The sequence below is a fragment of the Myotis nattereri genome (assembly GCF_964212035.1).
Source record: "Myotis nattereri genome assembly, chromosome: 18".
Classification (NCBI taxonomy): Eukaryota; Metazoa; Chordata; class Mammalia; order Chiroptera; family Vespertilionidae; genus Myotis; species Myotis nattereri.
Genome location: NC_138093.1, coordinates 12,999,828 through 13,024,180, shown reverse-complemented (window position 1 = coordinate 13,024,180; position 24,353 = coordinate 12,999,828). Strand labels below are relative to the sequence as shown.

The window sequence follows — 24,353 nt, the reverse complement described above, 5'->3', positions numbered from 1 at the left end:
TGGTTCCTCAGAGTGGTTGTGTGAACTGCCCTCCGGCAGTGTAAGAATTCCTGTTCTCATTGTTTCCAGACCGTGATGTTGGTAGGCTTTAACTTTCTGCCAGTCTAGTGAGGATAGAAGAACTCATTGTGGTCTTACTCTGTATTTCCCTGGTTACTAATGAGATTGAGCTTGATCATCTTTTCATATATTTCTAAATAAGTCTTTTTATTTCCATTTTTTGTGAAATGTCTCTTCATATTTTTTGTCCCATTTTCCTTTTGGGTTGTCTATATATTGATGTTCTGAAGGAATGCTTTATTAAATCATTATTGGTTATATATGTTGTAAATATGTTCTCCCTATCTATTACTTGTCCTTTCACTTTTTAAAAAAATTTTTTAATTGATTTTTTTTTCTTTTTTTTTTTTAGAGAGAGGAAGGGGGTAAGAGAGGGAGAAAGAAACATTGATGTGAGAGAGAAACATCCATTGGCTGCCTCCTGCATGCCCCCTGACTAGGGATCAAACTTAACCGAAACCTGCGTGTGCGCACTGATCAGGAATTGAACCGGTCACCTTTTGGTGTACGGGACGATGCTCCAACCAACTGATCCACATCGGTCAGGGCATCTTTCCACTTTTTTTTTTTTAAATATATTTTATTGATTTTTTACAGAGAAGAATGGAGAGGGATAGAAAGTCAGAAACATCGATGAGAGAGATCGATCAGCTGCCTCCTGCACGCCCCCCAGTGGGGACATGCCCGCAACCACAGTACATGCCCTTGACCGGAATCGAACCCGAGACCCTTGAGTCCGCAGGCTGACACTCTATCCACTGAGCCAAACCGGTTCGGCCATCTTTCCACTTTTTAAAAGTTGTCCTTTATTTATTTATTTATTTAATTTTTTTATTAATCCTCACCAGAGGCTATTTTTTCCATTGCTTTTCAGAAAGAGAGTGGGAGGGATATAGGTAGAGGGGGAGAGAGAGAGATTGATTAGTTGCCTCCTGCACACGCTCCCACGGGGGCCAGGGATTGGACCTGCAACCCGGGTATGTGTTCTTGACTGGGAATCAAACCTGGGACCCTTTGGTATGTGGGCTGGTGCTCTGACCATTGAACACACCGGCCAGGGCTGTTCCACTTATGTATGCATTCATTGGTTGCTTCTTATATGTGCCCTGACCAGGGAACAAACCCACCACCTTGGTGTGTCAGGGTGACACTCTAGCCAACTGAGATACCCAGCCAGGGCATCCTAGTGTCCTTATCACTTAGGAAAAGGGTTTTAGGAGTTCTGTGCCAGGAACCAGGGGCAGAGACCAATATTTATTGTTTCTATTATCTCTCACTTTCACATAGAAATTTCTTATTCCATCCAAAATCGATTTTTGTGTACATGGATCTAATTTCAATTTTTACACATGGAAAACCATTTGTTATAACACTGTTTATTGAGAAATCCCATCTTTCCCCGGTGATCTGAGCTATTCTGTCTGGGCCAAGATTCTGTGAATTTCTTTTCCAATATCCCAAAGTCAGACCTTAAAGCCTGAATGTAAACACGGTTCTACAAAATGAAGCTAGAAAACTTATTTTGTGCTTACATCATGTGGATGAGTCCCATTTCGACACTATATTTGTGTCTAAATTTAGGGGGAGACTAATCAAATATTACTTGAAAGCAGCAGCCCTTCTAGGGCTTAGAAATCTTTTTCAGCTGTTGGTTATAAAGGGAATGGTCACTTCAGCTTTCCTGGGCCTGGGTGTGGTTCCCCAAGCAAAATCATGTTCTGGCAGAGCCTGCCCATCAAGTAATGACAGGACCTGTGTCCCAGTCCTCTGGTCCTCTGCGTGCCAACTGGGTGACTTCAGTGTTCACAAGGATGACTCGGCCACTGCCGTGGCCTCTTCCAATTTACAGATCATCATCACAGTTCATTCTCTTACACTTGCAACTACACCCTGGATCCTGTCCATCTTAAGAAATGCTCCCTACTGAAGTCAAGTACTTACTTGGTCCATAGACCCCTATCCTTAGCTCTCCCTGTACTTTGCAACAGTCCTGTGAAGAAACGTGTGTATAGTCATGTACCATATAATGATGTTTTTGTCAATGACAGACCACATATGCCATAGCAGTCCCATAAGGTTGTAAAGGAGCTGGAAAACTCCAAATGCCTAGTGACATCATAGCCCAGTGATGGCGAACCTATGACACGCGTGTCAGAGGTGACACGCGAACTCATTTTTGTTGTTGTTGATTTTTCTTTGTTAAATGGCATTTAAATATATAAAATAAGTATCAAAAATATAAGTCTTTGTTTTACTATGGTTGCAAATATCAAAAGATTTCTATATGTGACACGGCACCAGAGTTAAGTTAGGGTTTTTCAAAATGCTGACACGCTGAGCTCAAAAGGTTCGCCATCACTGTCATAGCCTCTGATGTAGTCATTGTCATGCAGTGCAACGACTTACATGCTTGTGGTGATGCTGGTGTAAACAACCGTACTGCGCTGCCAGTCGTATAAAAGTATATCACATAATTAAGTAAAGTACATAGTACTTGATAATCATAATAAACAACTATTACTGGTTTAGGTATTTAAATGTTCTTCCAAAATAAATTTAATAAGTACACTACACTGTACTTTTGTTATTTTTATTTATTTATTTATTTTATTTTATTGGTTTTTTTAAAGAGAGGAAGGGAGAGGGGTAGAGAGTTAGAAACATCAATGAGAGAGAAACATCCATCAGCTGCCTCCTGCACACTCTATACTGGGTATGTGTCTGCAACCAAGGTACATGCCCTTGACCAGAATCAAACCTGGGACCCTTGAGTCCACAGGCCGATGCTCTATCCGCTGAGCCAAACCGGTTAGGGCTACTTTTGTTATTATAGAATGAATTCTTTATATTTACAAAAAAAGTTTGCGCTCTAGCTGGTTTGGCTCAGTTGATAGAGCATTGGCCTGTGGACTTAAGGGTCCCGGGTTTGATTCTGATCAGGGGCACATACCCAGGTTGCAGGCTTGATCCCCAGTGGGATTGAGCAGCCGATCAATGATTCTCATCATTGATTTTTCTATCTCCCTCTCCCTTCCTCTCTGAAATCAATAAAAATATATTTTAAAAAAACTTTCAATGTTAAATTTTTTTTCTGTAAAACTGCCATATTACACCAGCAGCAGCCTCATACATCTCATGGTTACCATGTCTCTTGACTGCATCATTTTCTCTTGTGCATAATTTAATTTTGTATTGTTTTGTACAGTAAAATGCCATACAGGCTTGTAGCCGAGGAGCAATAGCCAATGCCGTGTAGCCTAGGTGTGTAGGAAGCTATACCATTTAGGCGTGTTTAAGTGCACTCTGATGTTTGCACGACGACAGAGTTGCCCAACAATGCATTTATCAGAACATATCCCCGTCGTTAAGCAGCACGTAACTGTTCTTTGGGCAGTTCCACTTTAGGAATTTAAATAATCAGAGAAGTGGCCAAGACTTATGTACAGGGTGTTGGAAAAATTGGAAACAACCTAATATAAAACAATTATGTTACATTAATATGGAAAAGTATATTCAATAAATTTATTTTGGAAGAACATTTAATGACATCAGATATATGATTATAATTTTAGCAAATGCTTATATAATATAAATGTGCCAGGGACTGTTATAAATTCTTTACATGTTTTAAATCATTTAGTTTTCACAACAACCCTGTAGCTTTATTAGTCTTATTTTATAAATTATAAGGAGATAGAGTTTATAAGGAAACTGAAACCCAGAGACTCTAGGTAATTTACTCTGTGATGGTGGTTCTGAAGGTGTGGTCCATGAACCCCTATGGGTCCCGAGACCCTTTCAGGAGGGTTGTAAGGTCAAAACCATTTTTATAATAATACTAGGATGTTACTTGCCTCTTGCACTATGTTAGCACTTGCACTGACACCAAAGCCATGGGGGTAGAACTGTTGGTGGTTTTGCACAAATCCAAGGCAATGATACCAAATGGTATTGGTAGTCATTGTATTCTTGACCCCCCATGTTCATGGATTAGAAAAATAAATCGTGCTTCATCAAATTAAAAATTTCTGTTAATCAAAAGTGGGTAGAGCCCTGGCCAGTGGGGCTCAGTGGTTGGGTGCCATCCTGTGCACTGAAAGGCTGACTTTTATTTTTAAGTGCATCAGATGCTGTTTCCTTTTTTAAAAATATATATTTTTATTGATTTCAGAGAGGAAGGGAAAGGGAGAGATAGAAACATTAATGATGGGAGAGAATCATTGATTGGCTGCCTCCTGCACGCCCCCTACTGGGGATCGAGCCCGCAATCGAGGCATGTGCCTTTGACTGGAATCAACACAGTCTGCAGGCTGACACTCTATCCACTGAGCCAAACTGACTAGGGCAAAGATTGACGTTTTAATTCCCCATCAGGGCACATGCTTGGTTTTCGGGCTTGTTCCCTGGTAGGGGGGCTTGCAGGAAGCAGCCAATCTGTGTTTTACTCTCACATCGATGTTCCTCTCTCCCTTTCTCTCAAAAAAAAAAAATCAGTAAGCTTTAGCTGGTGTGGCTCAGCCTGCAGACTGAAGGGTTCTGGGTTTGATACCAGTCAAGGGCACATGCCCGGGTTGCGAGCTCTATCCCCAGTGGGGGGGAGGGGAAGTGCAGGAGGCAGCTGATCAATAAAAGTATATTTTAAAAAATCAGTAAAAGCATGGGTAGATATTGAAAGTATGTCTCCCTCTCATTCCCATCTTGTTCCCCTCCTTAAAAGGCCATCACCTTGACAGTTTCTCACCCTTCTCAAAATATTATTTGCATTCAGAAGCATAGTTATTCTTTTATAATAACAAGTGGTAGTGTACCATACATACTACTTTCATCTAGCCTACTTTAAATTTAATTTTTTAAATGGTTTACAAAGTAATTTATATTGTTTTAAGATTCAAAGATTTTCCGCACTCTTGCTTCTACAGCTTCAATCCCTTTAGCTAATTCTTCCTGTATTTACTTCTTTGTTGCTAAATAATAAGCTTATATGGCTATTTGCTAATTTTTCAATTTTAGCCACTATATAAAGTTTTTACAATATAAGATTAGGACTTAGCTCTCTAAATACTCCACATGGAACACTCATCCTTCTTCCAAGAATAGACTCTACTTTTTGGGTAAATTAGTATTTATTTTATTTATAATTATGACTATATAATTTTGTTTGCAATGGAACTGAATGAGTATTATGATTAAATTTGCCTCTAAGGCACATTTTCCTCCGCTGGAATTTATCATTGCCCTGTTTTTGTTTTGTTTTGATTCCCTCTGTCTGAAGTATAAACCTCCTCTCAGATTGTTGGAACACAGTAGGTAGCCTGCTGACCTCGTGTGATGGCCTTCAGCTCCAATCTGTACTGGTTGCAATTGGCCTGCAGAAAAATTGTCCTGGCCCTTCCCTACACCTACATACAGGGAATCTCTTTGTTTCTCTTCTGTGTGGATCCACTATGTGGATCCTAGATACCATGTTTTGATTTTCCTTGGTTTCATGCTCTGTTTTAGTAGAATTTATCATCCAGTAGCTTCCTGAGGAAAAGAGCACAGAAAGTAAATTTCCTGTGTTTCACGCCTAAAAACACCTTATAGATATAAAATAATGTTCTTTAGAATTCTGAAGATTTTCTAGATTTTAAGGGTATTATTAAGAAATCCAATGCTACCCTGGCTGGTTTTGCTCAGTAGATAGAGCATCTGCCTGGGGACTGAAGGGTCCCGGGTTCGATTTGGGCCAAGGGCACATGCCTGGGTTGTGGGCTTGGTCCTCAGAAGGGGCGTGCAGGAGGCCCTTTTTTTTTTTTTTTTTAAAGAAATCCAATGGCCGAAACTGGTTTGGCTCAGTGGATGGAGCGTCGACCTGTGGACTGAAGGTTCCCAGGTTCGATTCTGGTCAAGGGCCTGTACCTGGGTTGCGGGCACATCCCCAGTGGGAGATGTGCAGGAGGCAGCTGATCGATGTTTCTCTCTTATCGATGTTTCTAACTCTCTATCTCTCTCCCTTCCTCTCTGTAAAAAATCAATAAAATATATTTTTAAAAAAAAGAAATCCAATGCCATTCTGAGTATGTAACTGAGTATCTATTGTATGCAACCTGTTTTTCTGACAGCCTTTGGAAATTCTTCTTTTTAAAAATATATTTTTATTGATTTCAGAGAGAAAGGGAGAGGGAGGGAGGGAGGGAGGGAGGGAGGGAGAGAGAGAGAGAGAGAGAGAGAGAGAGAGAGAGAGAGAGAGAGAGAGAGAGAGAGAAACATCAATGATGAGGGAGAATCATTGATCTGCCTCCTACAGGCCCCTACTGGGATGGAGCCTGCAGCCCAGGCATGTGCCCTTGACCAGAATCAAAGTCGGGACCCTCCAACCCGCAGGCCAACACTCTATTCACTGAGCTAAACCAGCTAGGTCTAAAAATGTTTTTATTGATTTTAGAGAGAGAGAGGGGGAAACATCAGTTTGTTGTTCCAGTTATTTATACATTCATTGGTTACTTCTCATATGTGCCCTGACCAGGGATTGAAGCTGCAACCTCAGAATATTGGGATGACACTCCAATCAAATGGGCTACCCAGCCAGGGCCTGTTTTCATATTTTTAGTTTACAAGAAATTTTTGCTTTTTTCCGAATGTTCCTATTTTTAAAAAAGCATCCTATTCTTGTATCATCAGAGCAATATCTTCTCTTATTTTTCAGAGGATATTAATTGCAATTTTGGGGACATTGTTGTCTTTCTTTATCTTTAGGCTTCTGTCTTTCATGTTTGAGACTGCCTTCAGCTTTCTTCGGATCCTTGGCTGTCTTCCTACTTAAGCATGAGACCCAAAAGGTCGGAAAGCTGGGTGGGCAGGGTCAGAGGCTGTCAGCGGTGTGCCTCAGTGTGGGGCAGATGAGGGAGGACCAGTTTTCAAGTTTCTGTAAACTTTTTCTCCTGGGCCATTCATTATCCCCCCCAAAGGAATTTTCCAATTCTCCTGTCCCTGCTTGCTTAATTTTTAAAATCTTTACAAGTTCTAAGGTTCCAATTATTTTGTTCATTTTTGATTTCCCTCTCCCTACGTTGTAAGTAGAATAGAAAATATTAAAACTTTAGGATTTAAACTCCCAGACCTATGACTTTACATTTTTCAAAATAGCATCTCTCATTTGTCTACTCTTCTCTCTTTGTCCTTGTACATTTATGCTTTTTTAAAAAATATATTTTATTGATTTTTTACAGAGAGGAAGGGAGAGAGATAGTTAGAAACATCGATGAGAGAGAAACATCGATCAGCTGCCTCCTGCACATCTCCTACTGGGGATATGCCCGCAACCCAGGTACATGCCCTTGACCGGAATCGAACCTGGGACCTTTCAGTCCGCAGGCCGACGCTCTATCCACTGAGCCAAACCGGTTTCGGCCATTTATGCTTTTTAAAAAAATATATTTTATTGATTTTTTTATAGAGAGGAAGGGAGAGGGATAGAGAGTTAGAAACATCAATGAGAGAGAAACATCCATCAGCTGCCTCCTGCACACCCCCTACTGGGTATGCGCCCGCAACCAAGGTACATGCCTTGACCGGAATCGAACCCGGGACGCTTCATTCCACAGGCCAATGCTCTATCCACTGAGCCAAACCGATTTGGGCAACATTAATGCTTTTTTATTTCTTAACTGTCATGTTGATGTCCATGTTTAACTAGAAGCTCCTTGCCTCCTGAAGTCTCAGTTACCGCTACTTCATAAGGTGTGACAGGATGTGGAAGAGAATTTTTCTGTTGTTTTGGAGTTTGAGCTGTGTCCTCAAGGAGAAAAGAACATGTAGGTACCACCCCCCCCCCCCCCATCGTAAGGAAAGACTTTACTAGTCAGACAAAAGGGCATAAATCTCCAAAATGAAGGTTCCTATCATCGTTGTCAACCCATATAAGTTGGCAAGTTTACTGGGATAGAGCCCACAACCTGGGCATGCACCCTGCCCGGAACTGAACCAAATGCCTCCTGGTGCATGGGAGGACCCTCTATCCACTGGGCAGCAGCGGCCGGCACAGAACCGCCTTTAAGAACCACGCCCAGGCTGCCCGCGGCTGCGTGCGCACCGTCTACGAGGCTCACCAGCCAGCTCGTGTGCGCGAGGTGGCACTCGGCGAGCAGATGAATTCTGAGTGAGTGCGGATTACAATGTCAAGGCAACTCTTTTTTCCAAGCACCTCTCCCCCTTCTCCCGCCTCTAGGGGGCGGGGCAACAAAGCGCGGGAAAATCGGCCTGGACTCCACCCTCATCCTTGCTGGGGGCAGGGAAAAAGAGATCTTGTAACCAATGGACATAAGACACTGAGGGATAGGGGAGGCTAGGGGACTGTCTAGGGCGGGGGGGAAAAATGGACACATATGTAATACCCTTTGTATTACTTTAAGCAATAAAAAAAATGTAAAAAAAAGAGATCTTAAATGGGAAATGGGTCTATCTATATATGTATGCACACACACACACACACGCGCGCGCGCGCGCACACACACACACACACACACATAAATATGTAATTCAGGGTGTCCCAACAAAATGCATGCACAGTAACAGCTGTTAGCTCAATTTTGAAAATGAAATGTATTTTAATAAACACTGCCTTTATAATTATTGTGTATACATTTTGGGGGGACACTGTGTGTGTGTGTGTGTGTGTGTGCGCGCGCGTGTGTGTGTGTGTTTCGGAAGCCTACCAATGAGCCGCTTTAAGATCCCTTTGGAAATGGCCCAGGCCACGCCAGCACCCTAACGTCACCTCTCCTCCACTTCCGGTCTGCATGCCTGCCGCAGCTTCAGGTGCCGGTCCCTTCCACACTCCAACCCCTGCTCTGCTCCACGCCCTCCCGCACTGGGGGGAGCTATGGGTGACGCCAGCCTGCTAGGGGCCGCGCGAGGACCCCATCCATCTGGCGATTTAGACAGTAGGAAAACCGCAGGATAGTCAACCAGATGACGTAATGTTTTGGGTGACGTCCCATTCTCTCACTTCTGCATGGCATGACTGACGCTGGAGTTTAGCTTGAGAAAGCGCAAACGGACCTGCACATCCGGGTCCTTTCAGAATCGAAGCGATTCTCCTCAAAGTGTTCACCTAATCGAAGCCGAGAGTTCCTGAAATTTGTATAAGTGAACTGCAGGCTTTCGGGATCGCGGCCAATAGGGAGCGAGGGGGCGGAGATGCACCTGGAGAGTCACCGCCTCCAGTAGGAAAGCAGGGAATCAGAGCGGCTTCTTCCTAAACGACAGGTAGCGCGGCCAATCGCTTTTGAGATGCACAGATGGGGCAGGTGGCGGCACAACCAATGGCAAGAGGCACTTCGGAAGGACTAGGCTCCTTGCCCAATGAAGCTAGGAAGACCGTGCGGGTTTGTCCGGAGCGGCAGTACTTAAGGCCAACCCAGTGTGGGGCTGGGCGGGGCGCACCGCTGAACGACGAGGGGATTGGCCAATGGCGAGTACGAAAGCCGGCCGCCCAGACTGGGAACGCCGAGGGAGCTGAGGAAGGGGAGGCCGAACGGGAGAGAAGCAGGAAGTAGCGGCGGCGGCGGCGGGGAGGGCTGCGGTGGCGGCGGCGGCGGCGGCGGCAGCGGCCGGAGCAGGGGAGGGACCGCCGGCGCTCAGCCCGCACTGGGAGCCAAACAAGTAAGCGCGCCGGGGGTGATACCCGCCCTAGGCCCCGCCCCCGGGGGGGCGGGTAAATGCCCCCGCCCCTCCCCCACTTGGTCAACTACCCCCTTCTCCGCGCCGTCCCCCCGGGGCTGCTTCTAGGAAGGCCGGGACCCCGCTCCCCTTCCTGGGGGCAGATGGGCGACCCCCCCAGCCTGTTGAAAGCCAGCCCCTCGCCGGGTAAACGTGGAGGGCGGGCCGGGGTCTCCAAGTCTCGGGGCTCCCAGCCCAAGAAGCGTCCGAAGCGCGGCCCGGGGGCTGGAGGCTGCGGGGTGTCGCGACCCAAAATGGTGTCCGCGTCCAAGGGTGGGGGCGGGGGACCCGCAGGCCGGAGCAGAGCCTGCACCCCAGCGGGGCGCGGGTCAGCGTCCGGGCCGGGCAGGACTCGGGCTCGCGCCCTGGCCGCCGCGCGCCTCCCGCGCACTCGCCCCTTGAGGGGTCCGGGGAGTCGGGGGGCCGGAGGCTGCGGCGCCGGGCGGCGAGGGGAGGCGGTCGGAGTTGGGACGGACCCCGAGTCGCGCACAGACCGTGCTGCCCCCACGGCTCCCTTCCCGCGCGCCTCACCCCCTCGGGAGTCCTGGGCCCCGAGGTGCGGTGCGCGGTCCCTCCGGGCTTGGCCTGGCCGAGGCCCGTCCTCCTCGCCGGCCGGTGTGAGCGAGAGGCGCCGCCGCCTCAGTTTCCCCGCTGGCTTCTCCGGTGTGCACCCCGCCCCTTCCCCGCAGCGACGGCCGTGCCCCGGGCGCCGGCCCTCGGCAGATGGCAGGGACTTAATTCCGCCCGCTGCCCCGCTTGGCGGCCGCCTCATCGCCCCCAGCCGCCAGCCCCTCGCCCTCTGCGCTGCAGGCCCCTGGCCAGGAGAAGGGCAGTGGAGCCCCCACCCAGCCCGCACCAGTTCACCCTCTTCCTGTTTCGCCCTTTCCTTTGGCTTTTGGGGAAGAACGGAGGGAAGGGGGGCGGGGGCAGAGCCCTGGAGACTGGGCGCAGCCGCCGCAGAAAGGCCCGGGCAGCGAGGTGGGGGAGCCTCCGGCCCGAGCTCCTCTGCGTGGCCTCTGCCTGCTCCTGGCTCTCGGACGACCGCTGTTCACTTGGACGCAGGAGGGGTAGCTGCTTGGAGGAGGCGAGTTTGCAGATGTTTTCTCTCAGTCCCCATTGAACTGTGCGCCGCCAGCCCCGAGGGAAATGCAGCTCAGGCCTCCCCGGGTCAGGAGGGAGCCGGGCAGAAGAGGGCCTAGCGATCCATCCATCAGGGCAGAGGCAGGAGGTGCTTTGTTTAAATGCAGAGCCTGCAGAATTGGGGGTGGTGGTGGTGAGGGGAGAACGCCCCTTTCTTCCTCTGATTGGTACCCTCACCCTCTGCCCCCACCCTGGTCCCAGCAATGCCACCTGCCACCTGCTGGGACCACCTCCAGGTACAGTCTCAGCCTAAGAGGTGAGAGAAGTGGCCCCGGGAAGTGGCCTGCAGCCCGGCAGGGAGTGTGTGTGTCAAGGGGGAGACTTCTTCAGCGGCCTCTTCCAGATACAGGCACACGGGTGGGGAAGGCAGTAAGGGAGCAGGCTGGGCCCCCCACCAGCTCGAGGCTGGCCTTCTGGTTGTTTTAGTGGCACATCAGTCCTGTGGGATTTTTTTTCTTTTTGTACGGGGCAAGGTTGGGGTTGGGTGAGACTTGCTGGGCTACTGTTGCCAAAGCAAAATTAAGTGGGGGAGGAGAGTGAGTTAGGGGATGAACTGGGGTGATAGGGGTGAGGGGGCCTGGCTTTTCCCCATGTGGCAGCTGTGCTGGATAAGCTTGTACCCTAGAGTTTTAGTCCTGAGAGAGCAAGATGTGGAGGTAGGAGGGGCGGGCCAGGGGCGGGCCCAGGCACTCTGGGGAAGGTAGGTGAGGGAGCACCAGGTGTTTATGACGCGAGAAGGCCCTTGTGACCAGGCTCCTCGCGGTTTTCCCCGTCTTGTCTCTTTGTCTCTTTCTGTTCCTGTGTCTTATTCTATCGTGGTTTCTTGGGCGATTACACTGAGTCCACTTCTCTCTGTTAACCACCCTGGGTCTCCAGGTGCCAGTGATGACCCCAGGTGCCTCAGACTTGACCTTGTAATTATCCCTGACTCTTGCCTCGATCCCAGCTCTACATTTCCAGTGCTTACTCCTCACCAGCCCTGCCACGACCTCACATGGCCTTGTTTGTCTTGTCATAATTAATTGTATTCTGGGTTCTGTCATGTTTACTATTTCATATCATGCTCAGGATAACCCTATGATATATGGGTTACTTGTCCCCTCTTTCATTCAAACGACAAAAGGAAGGCAATGGAGTAACTTGCTCATCTCCAGCAGGCTATTGATAAAGCTGGAACGAGAATCATGTCTTGTGTCTCGTGACATGGTTTTTCAGATCTCTGTAGACCAGCGGTTCTCAACCTGTGGGTCGCAACCCCTTTAGGGGTCGAACGACCCTTTCACAGGGGTCGCCTAAGACCATCGGAAAACACATATATAATTACAGATTGTTTTTGTGATTCATCACTAGGCTTTAATTATGTTCAGTTTGTAACAATGAAAATGCATCCTGCATATCAGATATTTACATGACGATTCATGACAGTAGCAAAATTACAGTTATGAAGTAGCAACGAAAATAATTTTATGGTTGGGGGTCACCACAACATGAGGAACTGTATGAAAGGGCTGCGGCATCAGGAAGGTTGAGATCCACTGCTCTAAACCCTCAGAACATCCATGAAGAATATGAATGGAGCCCGAGCCCGGCCGGCGTGGCTCAGTGGTTGAGCTTCGACCTATGAACCAGGAGGTCAGAATGGTTTGATTCCCGGTGAGGGCATATGCCTGGGTTGCAGGCTCAGTCCGCAGTGGGGGGCATGCAGGAAGCAGCCAATTAATGGTTCTCTCTTATCATTGATGTTCCTATCTCTCTCCCCCTTCCTCTCTAAAATCAATGAAATATAGAAAGAATATGAATGGAGACCGTGCTGCCATGAATGAGCTCTCACACCTAGAGCATGTGTCTGCTCCCCCTGAATAGTAGTAACTAACGGACTGGACACAGGAGGGGCTTAGGTGCTTTCAACCAAGATACACTGAACTCTCTCCGTCTCTGTTACTCTTATCTTGTGTATATGTGTTTCTGAGAAGTCTTTCCCTCTGCTTTCTCTGGATCTTGGTGTCTTCTATGGATGTGCACACCACCTTTCTTCCTATTTTAGGGTTTGGCAAACCAAGCGCCTCTACGAACTCTCTAGGATTTGCACTCTGATGGAGGTGTGCCTCAGTCACAGTGTGCATGGGTTTCTGAGAGGAGAGAACTGTGGAGACGCTGAGGGAGGAGGTCCCGGGTTCCTGCTTCCAGTGATTGCAGTTTCTCTCTCTTCTTCCTCTTTTCATCAGGTCTGGGACTTGCCGCCATGGGAGACATGAAAACCCCTGATTTTGACGACCTCCTTGCTGCCTTTGACATCCCCGACATTGATGCCAATGAAGCCATCCACTCTGGGCCAGAAGAAAATGAGGGGCCAGGAGGCGCGGGGAAGCCAGAACCCAGTGTAGAGGGTGAACCTGGAGAAGCAACAGCAGCAGCTGCTGGAGATGACCCTGGAGTCTCAACCCAGGCCTCTGATCATGATCTGTCGTCGGGGGACATCTCAGTGGTCAGCGTCATTGTCAAGAACACTGTGTGCCCTGAGCAGTCTGAGTCCCTGGTTGCAACTTCAGGAGGGGAAGGGGCCCGGGCTGGGGGTACAATTAAGGAAGAACCTGTGGGGCCTCATCTGATGCAGAATGGTTTTGGGGGCCCTGAGCCATCCCTTCCAGGAAACCCCCACTCTCCAACTCCTCCCAGTGGAGGTACCTGGAAAGAAAAAGCCATAGAAGGCAAAGCAACTTTGGACCTCTTCGCTCATTTTGAGCCTGAGCCAGGGGAGCACCCTGATCCCCTGCCTTCCTCTGTGCCCTCCCCACTGACGGAAGGGACCATGACCCCCCCTCCTTTCCCCTCTCCCTTTGAGCTGGCTGAGGAGAATGGCCCCCCACTTCTGCCACCTGGTTCTCCCCCACCGCTGGGCGCTCTGAAGCAGGACAGCGGCAGCCCCCTTCATCCCCAGGGCATAGCCCGGCTAGATTCAGGCTCTAGCCCTGAGGCTGCAGGCATCCCTGCCAGCCCCTCACCTCCCCATGTTGCTGGGATGCCCTTCTTCAAGCAATCTCCAGGGCATCAGAGCCCTCTTGCCTCCCCCAAAGTGCCCAGCGGTCAGCCCCTAAAGGAGGAAGAAGAGGATCAGGGGCCAGTGGACAAGTCTCCCCCAGCAAGTCCCCAGAGCCCTTCCAGTGGAGCTGAGGCTGCTGACGAGGACAGCAATGACTCCCCTGCCTCCTCCAACTCTTCCAGGCCCCTCAAGGTGCGGATCAAGACCATTAAGACATCCTGTGGGAATATCACAAGGACTGTAACCCGGGTCCCTTCAGACCCTGGTCCCCCTGCCCCCTTGGCCGAGGGGACCTTTCTAGCCGAGGCTAACCTCCTAAAGCTGTCCTCTGCGGTTCTGACTCCTGAGAGTCCGAAAGTGGTGAACGTGCATTTGGGTGACGGCACGAGGCTGAAGGGCACGGTGCTGCCTGTGGCCACCTTCCAGAACGCAAGCACTGCCATGCTGATGGCGGCCAGCGTGGCCCGCAAAGCGGTGGTTCTGCCTGGGGGCACTGCCACCAGCCCTAAGACAATTGCTAAGAATGTGCTGGGACTGGTGCCCCAAGCCCTGCCCAAGGTCGAGGGGCGGATAGGGCTGGGGATAGGGGGACAGAAGGTGAACGGTGCCTCGGTGGTGATAGTGCAGCCTTCCAAGCCGACCACCGTGCCAGGTGCCGGGGGCGGCACAGTGATCTCACGGACCCAGTCCAGCCTGGTGGAGGCCTTCAACAAGATCCTCAACGGCAAGAACCTGCTGCCTGCCTACCGGCCGAACCTGAGTCCACCTGCCGAGGCCGGGCTGGCCCTGCCTCCAACGGGCTACCGCTGCCTCGAGTGTGGCGATGCCTTCTCGCTGGAGAAGAGCCTGGCGCGGCACTATGACCGCCGGAGCATGCGCATCGAGGTCACCTGCAACCACTGTGCCCGCCGCCTGGTCTTCTTCAACAAGTGCAGCCTGCTGCTGCACGCCCGGGAGCACAAGGACAAGGGGCTTGTCATGCAGTGCTCACACCTGGTCATGAGGCCTGTAGCCCTGGACCAGATGGTGGGGCAGCCGGACATCACGCCCCTGCTGGCTGTCCCATCTGCCCTCGGACCTCCAGTCTTATCTGCCTTGGGCAAGGGTGATGGGGCCATCGCCACCTTCGCCATTTCTACAGTTGCTGCTGAGGCCCCTGTGCTGCCGCTCTCGGCTGAGCCACCTGCTGCCCCTGCCACCTCTGCTTACACGTGCTTTCGCTGCCTGGAGTGCAAGGAGCAGTGCCGGGACAAGGCTGGCATGGCTGCCCACTTCCAGCAGCTTGGGCCCCCTGCCCCTGGGGCCTCCAGCAATGTGAGTTGCCTTTCACTGCCCTTCCTGGGAAAGGGGACAGCCAGGAGATAGCACGTGGGAAGGTGCGAGGGGCTTGGTTAGGAGAAGTAATGGGGGACAAGCCTCTCCTCCCGCACTCACCTTGTTTCACCCTTTTGACAGGTGTGCCCAACCTGCCCCATGATGCTCCCCAATCGCTGCAGCTTCAGTGCCCACCAGCGCATGCATAAGAATCGACCTCCCCACGTCTGCCCTGAGTGTGGGGGCAACTTCCTGCAGGCGAATTTTCAGACCCATCTCCGGGAGGCCTGTCTGCACTTCTCTCGCCGTGTAGGATACAGGTGCCTCTTCTTCCCATAGTATCTCCACACTCCCTCATGCCCTTGCAGGTCTCATGGTTCCTAGCACCAACCTTTCAGATGGTCTCGAGAGAGCCCCATCTTTCCTGCTCAGGCCCGTGGCCCTGGTGTCCTGGCAGACACAGAGCAGCGCCCCCTCTGCAGCTCCAGCTCTGCCTCAATGGACCTCCCGGGGGATTGTCTCTGCAGCTCCCTCCTGCCCCCACCTGGCTCAGGCTTCACCACCCATTAGCTTCTCAAAGTCCACCCAGTCCTTGAGGATGAGCGTGGGGTGGGGAGGGCATGGAGATGGCCCACCTCACCAGCACGCCTCCCATGTCCTCCCTAAAGGTGCCCCAGCTGTGCAGTGGTGTTTGGGGGTGTGAACTCCATCAAGTCCCACATCCAGACGTCACACTGCGAGGTTTTCCACAAGTGCCCCATCTGCCCCATGGCCTTCAAGTCTGCACCCAGCGCCAACGCCCACCTCTACACCCAGCATCCCAGCTTCCCCACGCAGCAGGCCAAGTGAGCCCGGGGATGGGGTGCCGAGGGCTGGGCCAGGGCGGTGGGGCCCTGAAGGGGCAGGTGTCTGCACTGTCCTCTCCACCTGCGCAGGATGATCTACAAGTGCGCCATGTGTGACACGGTCTTCACTCACAAGCCCCTCCTCTCCTCACACTTCGACCAGCACTTGCTGCCCCAGCGCGTCAGTGTCTTCAAGTGCCCGTCTTGTCCTCTGCTTTTTGCCCAAAAAAGGACCATGCTGGACCATCTCAAGGTACAGGAGTCAAGGGCTGGAGTGGGGTTGCTCGGCTGTGTTGACCTGGTGCAAGGGTCACATAACCTTCAGGAAGAGGGGGAGGGGAAAACAAGGACTGTGGCAAAGCCACGCTCTCCCCACAGCCACCATCCCCCTTGTCTCCCTCTCACAGAACACCCATCAGTCTGGTCGCTCGGGAGAGGAGACTGCTGGGAAAGGGGCCGCGGATACTCTTCTGACCCCTAAAGCTGAGCCTGAGGAGCTGGCTGTGTCTCCGGGAGGAGCAGCTCCCCCTATAGAGGAGCTGTCTTCCTCTACAGAAGAGGACCCACCCAGCTCCCCAGAGCCTCCTTGTCCACCCAAACGGCCCCGGCGGGATCTAGGGAACAAAGGCAGCAAGGGTGGGGGCGGGGGCCCTGGAGGCTGGACCTGTGGCCTTTGTCACTCCTGGTTCCCGGAGCGGGATGAGTATGTGGCTCACATGAAGAAGGAGCATGGCAAGGTGAGCAAGATGGGCTGGAGGGGCAGCCTTGGGGTTGTCCTATGTGGCAGTGGGGCTCGGTCCTGCAAGCCTGGCTCTGAGGTTCCTCTCCCTGCTCTCCTAGTCAGTGAAAAAGTTTCCCTGTCGCCTGTGTGAGCGATCCTTCTGTTCTGCGCCCAGCCTGAGGCGCCACGTCAGGGTCAATCATGAGGGTATCAAGCGAGTTTACCCATGCAGGTAACCCTTTTCTTCTTACCCCTTCCTGATTCTGCCCATCAGGTGACCCCTCCCATTCCCTGCCCCTTCCCGGCCCCCCAAAGCCTTTTCCCAGCTGCCTCTGTGCACGTGACTAAGGGTTGAAGCTCTGTAGTCCTCCTCTCGAGCCACTGGCCTTGGTCGTTGGGCTGTGCCCTCGGCACCCACCCGCGCACCCTCCCCTCTAGGTATTGCACGGAAGGAAAACGCACCTTCAGCAGCCGCCTCATCCTGGAGAAACACGTCCAGGTGCGGCACGGCTTGCCGCTCGGGGACCAGTCTCCTGGCCGGGGGAGTGTTGTGGTTCGGGGCGCCGGTGCCAGAGCCCAGGTAAGCCCCCCTGCTGGGTTAGAGGTGTGGGAACTGCAGAGTTATAGACTGGCCTCCGCAAGCTAGGTGGGGGTGCCAGGGTCACTGGGGTGATGGGGAGGCCCAGTTCTTCACTATCTTCTCCAGGGGCCAGGACGGAAGCGTCGGCAGTCCTCTGACTCTTGCAGTGAGGAGCCTGACAGCACCACACCTCCAGCCAAGTCCCCCAGGGGTGGACCCGGGTCGGGAGGCCCCCTGCGCTACCGGAGCGGGGGCTCAGTGGAGCAGAGCCTCATGGTGGGGCTGAGGGTGGATGGTGGGACCCAGCAGTGCCTCGACTGTGGCTTATGCTTTGCCTCCCCTGGCTCCCTGAGCCGGCACCGCTTCATCAGCCATAAGAAGAAACGGGGTGTGGGTAGTGCCAGTGCCCTGGGTGTGGGGGATGGGGAGGAAGAGGCGCCCCCTCAACTGAGGTCTGATCCAGAGGGTGCAGATTCACCCTTGCCTGCTTCTGCAGGTCCACTGACCTGTAAAGTCTGTGGCAAGAATTGTGACAGCCCTCTCAACCTCAAGACCCATTTCCGCACTCACGGCATGGCGTTCATCAGGGCTCGGCAAGGAGTCAGTGGGGACAACTAGCCCCAGACCTGGACTGACTGGCCCCCTCCCCCTTCCCTGGGAGCCTGGGTCACTGCTGCTGCCTGGTCCCCAGGCTGGGGAGTTTCATATAATTCACATTTTGTTCAACTCCTCCCCCCTGGCCCCTGAGACAACAGACTTGAGCATTATAGTTACTTGCAGTCCCCACTGTGGGTTTGGCCCTTGGATCCTAGAAGAGGGGGCCCTCCATTCTTCCTTTCTTAGCCCAACACTAATTATGCTCCTGCTGCAGCCCGCGTGGGACCGGGAGGACGGGACTTCTAGGCCTGCTAGACAGGTCCAAGAAGAGACCAGTGTCCGCAGTCACACTCCACAGCCCCTGCAGGCGGACTTCAGGCCTGGCCCTGCCCTAGCACCACCCCTTACATTCCCTGGCACTCAAGCCCCCCACCCCTACAGTGCCTTTCACTTGTTTTTCCCCCCACCCCCAGAAATCCAGGGGGGTTGGTAGGGATGAGTCCTGTCAAGGGGGCCCAGGGAGAGTTGGGGACAGGCTCTCAGGAATCCTTTATTCTTGTAGTAATAATACTAACAGTGGGGGAAATGGGAAGAAGAAACCCAGACCATTAAAACTGCTTGTGGTTTAATCCCCATTCAGGCTCTTTTTGATGTGACTTGGGACAATGTAGACTTACTTGATGGAGGGGGGTGAGAGTCAAATCTAGGGAGGCCTTTCTCTGGGAAAAAGTGGTACTGACGGAGACAGGTAGGGAAAATGCAGTCTTCTTCCACCTTGTTCTGTGTGGTACATCTATTCACTTACATTCACCCCCACCCCCCCAAAAATACAACTCAGAAATGACACATGGCTAACTAAGGACTTTATTTCAAACAAAAATTAAAAAATTGAGAGCTATTTCCCTGGATGTGGGAAGGGATCAGGGCAAGGAATTCCCTGTGGCTAGGCCAGTTCCCTCTGTAGGGGAGGGGTTGTGATAACCCTCCTGGTCTCTGTGATGGGGACTCAGCAAGGACAGGACCCTGTGCCAGAGCCCACCTGCCAAGGGGACCTCAGGCTAGGAGTCAGTCCTGGGAGGAACAGTCAGGCAGCAGCATGGCCAAAGGCGAACCACAGGATCAAATTGTAAGTACCAAGAACCCACTCTTCCCCTTCCTGGGACCTAGAACAGATTAAGAAGATGGCCTGTGGAAAGAACCTCTTGGACCCTGGCGAGAAGAAAGGCCCAGTGCCCTCACATTTGTCACCTCTCTCCTCTGGGGGGCAGTGAGTCCTGGGGTCCCTCAGGTGGTAATACTGACACCACAGGGGGCAGGGAAGCCCCAGCAAGCCTGGACCCCACAGCTGGTTCTCCCCTGGCAAGCTCTCCAGTCACCACATGATCCTTTGTATTTCTTGCCTTCCATTTCCCGTGGGTGGGTGGGTGGGTGGGTGTTTCCTGGTTTGGGGTTTCTCCCAGGGAGGGTCCCCTGAATGCCCCACCGCGCTGGGGCCTGAGAGGGTGTCACATGATGCCGTTGGTGAGGTACTGGAAGCCATCGTAGAGCTTGGTGGTGATGGACCGCATGCTGCCGTCCACCATCTGCTCCACCAGCAGCTGCAGTTGCTCCTCGGTCATGCTCATGTGGAACCTCTCCTTGAGGTTGCGGATGGTGCTGGAGCCGTGGAAGCAAGGGAGCTGAGAACCTGGGGGGGCAGGAAGGGCAGAGGGTCATGGGCGGAAAGGAGGGAGGGCCAGTGGTAACAGCCACAGCAAGACCTTAGAGACCCCTGAGCATGTGGATGCAATTCTGCTTGCACCCATCCTCATGCCACGCTCCAAAACCCCTCTATAGGTGAGGGCATGAGGGTAGAGGAGGGCAGGGGGCCAACACCACATCTCCCCCAGTAATAGCTGAGTGGGCAGAGTCTTAGGACCCAGAGGAAGGCTGGGAAAAGGTCTTGGGGAATGGGCCCTGAGCTGGGCACTTATCTGGTTTGGAGGGCTCTGCCTATGCTACTTCTGACACTCACAGATGACCTGGGCCACCGTCGTCATGGGGCCAGACAGGGGTGCTCCTGAGCAACGGCGACAACCTGTGGGGTGAGGGTGGGGTGGGGAGGAGGAGGAGGAGACTGGCTGCTCAGAATGGGTGTATACTGCACCCCTAAGGAGTGGGGTTAGGACAAGGGCCCAGAAGGCTGGGAGTGACGGGACAAAAGACTAGATGACGCAGTGAGGATAGGACAGTGAGAATGGATAGGTGACAGGTGAGGAACTAATCTCAGAGCAGGAGGGATGAGTATCAGGACAAAGAAGGGGCCTGAGGACAGGGCAATTGGAGGTCAAAGCCCAGCGGGGAGGGAAGTGGTGACTGGAAACACCTGAGCTGGTGAAGAGCTGAGTGGTGGGAGGGACCAAGAGGCTGGAGATGAGACTCTTCTCTCCGAGGAGGTAGTTTCTGGGGCCTCCACCCGTCCATCCCAGGACCTAGCTCTGTCAGGAGGCATGTCCCGAAGGAGAAACGGCACTGGGTCAGAGCTGGGAACCTCTGCCTGCCTGGTGTCTTGAGGTAGAATGTACTTCCTAGAAATTCCATGCTGGGCACAGCCCTGTCCCCACACCTGCCTCGCCCCAGCCCCACCTTGCTGCATGATCTCCACGATCTGCACCACCTTGTCCATGTGTTTCCGAGCAGCAATCAGCCCCTGTAGCATCAGCATCTTGTAGTAGTTGAACATGTCACCATCCAGGCCGCCCATGACCTGTGAGGGGAGGAGAAAGTTGTAGGTATAAGGGCTCAGCCTACCCCCAGCCAGAACTCCCTCCATCAGGGCAAACATGCCAAACCCCACTACTTCCCAACTCTCTCAGCAGGCAGGAAGCCTCCCAGGACACCAGCCTCACCCTGACTTACTGCCATTTCTGTTCTGTTTGTCCGTAATTTGGGGGGAGCCCACTCCCATGACAGAGAAAGAACACAGTGAGGCACCTCTCCTTCCTGACTCACGTCCACAAACTCTGTGGTCAGCTTAAAGGCTGACGTCTCAAAGCCCAGGTTTCGGGGAGAGCTGGACAGGATGAAACCGAAGTCAATGTGGATGATGTGGCCCTCTGCGTCCAAAAGGATGTTCCCATTGTGTCTGAGGGGGGCAAAGGAGAGGAAGAGGCAGTATAGTCAGTGTGAGGTGGCAGCCTCAAGCTGAAACACTGGCCACATGACACCGGGCGGGGAAGTCCCCTGCCATGTTTCCTGCTGCCTATAACTCCGTCCAACCTGCGGCCTAAAGCAGCAACAGAAACGGGAAATCGGGCACGTAAGCTGCTAACAGGCTGTGGGGTCTGAAATCGCTTTTACTGACAGCTTAATAGTTTAAGATTGTAATTCTATCACCCAAACTGATCCCAACCTAGTAGAAAACCCAGAAGCAAGGGAAGAAAGCCTCTGAGGCTCCCACCAGCTGTCACAGAGGCCAAGCAGTTGGCTCAGGGGCCTCAATCAGAACCGTTTTACCTGTGAGCCCCACCAGAAGGGAGTGGCAGGCTGGGAAGAGTTTAAATGTAAAATAATGTGGGGGCTTCAAGGGCGAGTTCTAACTACCTGATAAGTCACCCCAGTAAGAAATGATGAGCCAGCTGCAGGAAGAAGAGAGTAAAGATGAGTCCAGGTCTGTGACCCCGACATGAATAACGAGCAGGAGGAGGAACAATGAACATGCTAAGCACGTGAGGCCTGGCCCATTCAGGATAACCAGCCTCAGTGTCAACAGAGGCTTTGTTAGGCTGAGCTCCAGGTCTGAGGCCACCTTCTCCGGGGTTGGTCTGAGTGGCCAAAAAGGAGGGACAGAAAGAGAGCCAGTCCCACCTGAGTCCTTTCTACTCTGGGAAGCACTACAAATTTAGCCATGAAGGCACACTCTCATTTTACAGGTGAGGAAACACCTTGAGCGAAGGCCCCGAGCAGTGAGGGGCTCTCTAACAGCGGATGGCGGGGCCCTCATTCTGAAGCAGTTCAAGATCCTAACCTGCTTCCACTGCGGAGCCCTGGGCAGTGCTGCCAGTTCCTTCCACTGGCTGATTCCATTCAGGGCTTGACTACATCTATTCTTTTTTGAGTTACTATTAAAGGTTTCTCAGCTGCCTGTTCCCCTCTCCTCCTTTTTTAAAGGATGAACTCTGACCTTCCAAATATCTTCCTGAAGGAAAGCCACAGGCCTGACCAGCACCTGCTTCCCTGCCCCCATTTACTCAAACCTGCGGCTCAGTTCTAGGCTGTGCCCTCGATTCAAAACCCTGACTCTTAGGGACAGTCTAAAGTTACTCATGTTGTGGCCCCACCCCATAACAACGAAACAGAATTTCCAGAGGATGAGGCCCAGAAATCAGAATTTTAAAAAGATTCCCAGGTGATTCTAATGTGCAGCTCAGATTGAGAACCACTGGTCTAAAGCTCGTAAACAAATTCCTTATAAACAATTACATGTTCCTTCAGCCCTCAAATGTAAAGCCTCCACGGGACTCATTTGTAGGGCTGACCAGATGGAGTGAGCGCAGGTTCTGAAAGCTCTGACCGCCAGTCCCCTCATAGGAAACACCTGTCTGACTGTTTTCAGCTGGTTTCAATAAAGCACGTCAGGCCGCAGCATGCACTTACTAGTAATAGATGCTAGCTTTCTGACAAGCTGCTCTGCTGGCTAGATCCTAAAGTGCTACCATGTCCGGGAGCTCTGAAAGCTCAGGCCACTGTATTTCTGCCTTCCTAGGGCAGCTGCCCATGCCCGTGAGGTGCAACTCACAGGAGCATTCAGGATGCAGACCCTGAGTCACGTCTGGGTGGAATTATTTTTGTACGCTGTGTTGTTCACCTATGTGGGAAGCTGGGCCTCAGAACGGTCATGTGATACTGGAAATGGCAGCTCTGGGGAAAGCAATAAATACTTAAACGTTTTGAAAATTGTATGTTGGAATAAAAGGGGATTTCAGGGTTGGGAGTTTCAACTCTGTCTCCACCATGCCTCTCATATCTATCTTCTCCTTTCTGCTCTCAGTCACTACCACCTCCCTCGGGTCAGGACTCATTACCTCCTGCTTTGTTGCTTAAAGGCCTAACTAGACCCAACCTCACTCAGTACCACAGGGTGCACTCAGTAAACAAAGACTGGGTCATGCCATTCCTCACCTGCCAAGTACAGTCCCTCAGCCTCCCTGTGCAGGTGCTTCTAGTCTGGCCTCTGCTCACCTGTCTGACATCCCTGCTCTTCTCCTGCCAGGCCGCAAAGCCCAAACTTTTCTTAAAATTTGTAATTTTTGTTATTTATTGATTCTAGAGAGAGAAAGGGGGTAGGGGGAGAGAGGATTCATTGGTTGATTCTTGTATGTGCTCTGACTGGGGATCGAACCCACAACCCTGGAGTATTGGGACAACACTCTAACCAACTGAGTGAGCTCCCCGGTCAGAGCCAGGAGCCCAGGTGTTACTCACACTGACTTATTCCTCTGGACTCTGTGTCCTTCCCCCACAGCTTCCTCTGCCCTCGTTCTCCTTCATCCTTTTAAGAGCCTGCTCATTCAAACCCTTGCTTCTCCCCATAAATCCTTCGTATCTCGCTCCTTTACCCTAGTACTTGTCAGTCTGTCTCTTTGGCTTAATGGCACGTGAACATGTCTGTCTCTGCTTAAAACATGTTGTTTGTCTCATCTTTTACGTCTTGGCAGTGGAAGGTGGTGGTGAGTATACGAAAACTACACGTGAAGGGACAGAGATAACCCTGGAAAAAAGGTTAGGATGAGGGTCAGGAATTTACCTACCTGTCCTTGACTTGCAGCAGGTAGCAGACCAAGCAGTAGCCAGCGCAACTTTGCACGAAATTGCGCTGGGCACTGAGGAATGCCTCAGTGGTGTAACTGCCATGCTCCTGAAGGAAGTAATCGAGCAAGGAGAGCTGTGACTGTTTCTTCACCTGGTGGATGGACACAGCGTTGACCACTGGTTCAATCATGCCACTGTCAGCCGAAATCACAAGAATCTTGTATGGCTTGATCCACAGCGGCACTCGCTCCTGTTCCCAAATGGACTGTGAGGAGACACAGGACCATCATCTTTCATTCAAGTTGGGGGAGGGGCGAAAGCCCTCTATCCCTAACCTTGGAAGTTCCCAGCCCTGGTGGCCTTGGATTCTAGTCCATCAAGTGAGTAAAACCCACTGAGGACCAGGGAGTTTTTAAAGAAAATCCAGGTTCTGACAAGACACAGGGAGGTATATGGGGAAAGGCATCTCATAGGTAGATAGTCCCCAGAAGGCAGAACAGGAAACCACCCAAGCAGCGAGAGTGGGAGCTATTAATTCAAATTCAAGGAACAGGGAAAAGAATTTAG

General features: G+C 51.8%; 2 protein-coding genes across 5 annotated transcripts in view; one reads left to right on the top strand and one right to left on the bottom strand.

The window, feature by feature from the left end:
- Window positions 1-13,130: 13,130 nt before the first annotated feature.
- ZNF687 (zinc finger protein 687) lies at window positions 13,131-18,867 on the top strand. The gene is made up of 8 exons (XM_081112055.1): window positions 13,131-15,253; window positions 15,395-15,573; window positions 15,922-16,098; window positions 16,189-16,351; window positions 16,506-16,835; window positions 16,939-17,051; window positions 17,258-17,399; window positions 17,526-18,867. The coding sequence occupies exons 1-8, from the start codon at window positions 13,142-13,144 to the stop codon at window positions 18,015-18,017; spliced, it is 3,708 nt and encodes a 1,235-aa protein (XP_080968181.1). The 5' UTR covers window positions 13,131-13,141; the 3' UTR covers window positions 18,018-18,867.
- Window positions 18,843-24,353, bottom strand: part of PI4KB (phosphatidylinositol 4-kinase beta) — a 26,525-nt gene continuing 21,014 nt past the window's right edge. For 3 of the 4 annotated variants that reach the window (XM_081112059.1, XM_081112058.1, XM_081112060.1), the window contains 4 exons: window positions 23,786-24,051; window positions 20,988-21,120; window positions 20,622-20,742; window positions 18,843-19,683 (listed from right to left, as the gene is read on the bottom strand). In XM_081112059.1, coding sequence (XP_080968185.1) covers window positions 19,502-19,683; window positions 20,622-20,742; window positions 20,988-21,120; window positions 23,786-24,051 — 702 coding nt within the window. In that variant the 3' untranslated portion in view covers window positions 18,843-19,501. Of the gene's footprint in view, window positions 19,684-20,010; window positions 20,074-20,621; window positions 20,743-20,987; window positions 21,121-23,785; window positions 24,052-24,353 lie in introns of all 4 variants that reach the window. The other variant, XM_081112057.1, reaches the window with a different exon arrangement.

Coding starts and splice junctions, on each gene's coding strand:
- ZNF687 (XM_081112055.1), top strand. CDS start 13,142: ATGGGAGACATGAAAACCCCTGATTTTGACGACCTCCTTGCTGCCTTT. Junction 16,352..16,505: donor CCATGCTGGACCATCTCAAG/GTACAGGAGTCA, acceptor TCCCTCTCACAG/AACACCCATCAGTCTGGTCG. Junction 17,400..17,525: donor GCGCCGGTGCCAGAGCCCAG/GTAAGCCCCCCT, acceptor TATCTTCTCCAG/GGGCCAGGACGGAAGCGTCG.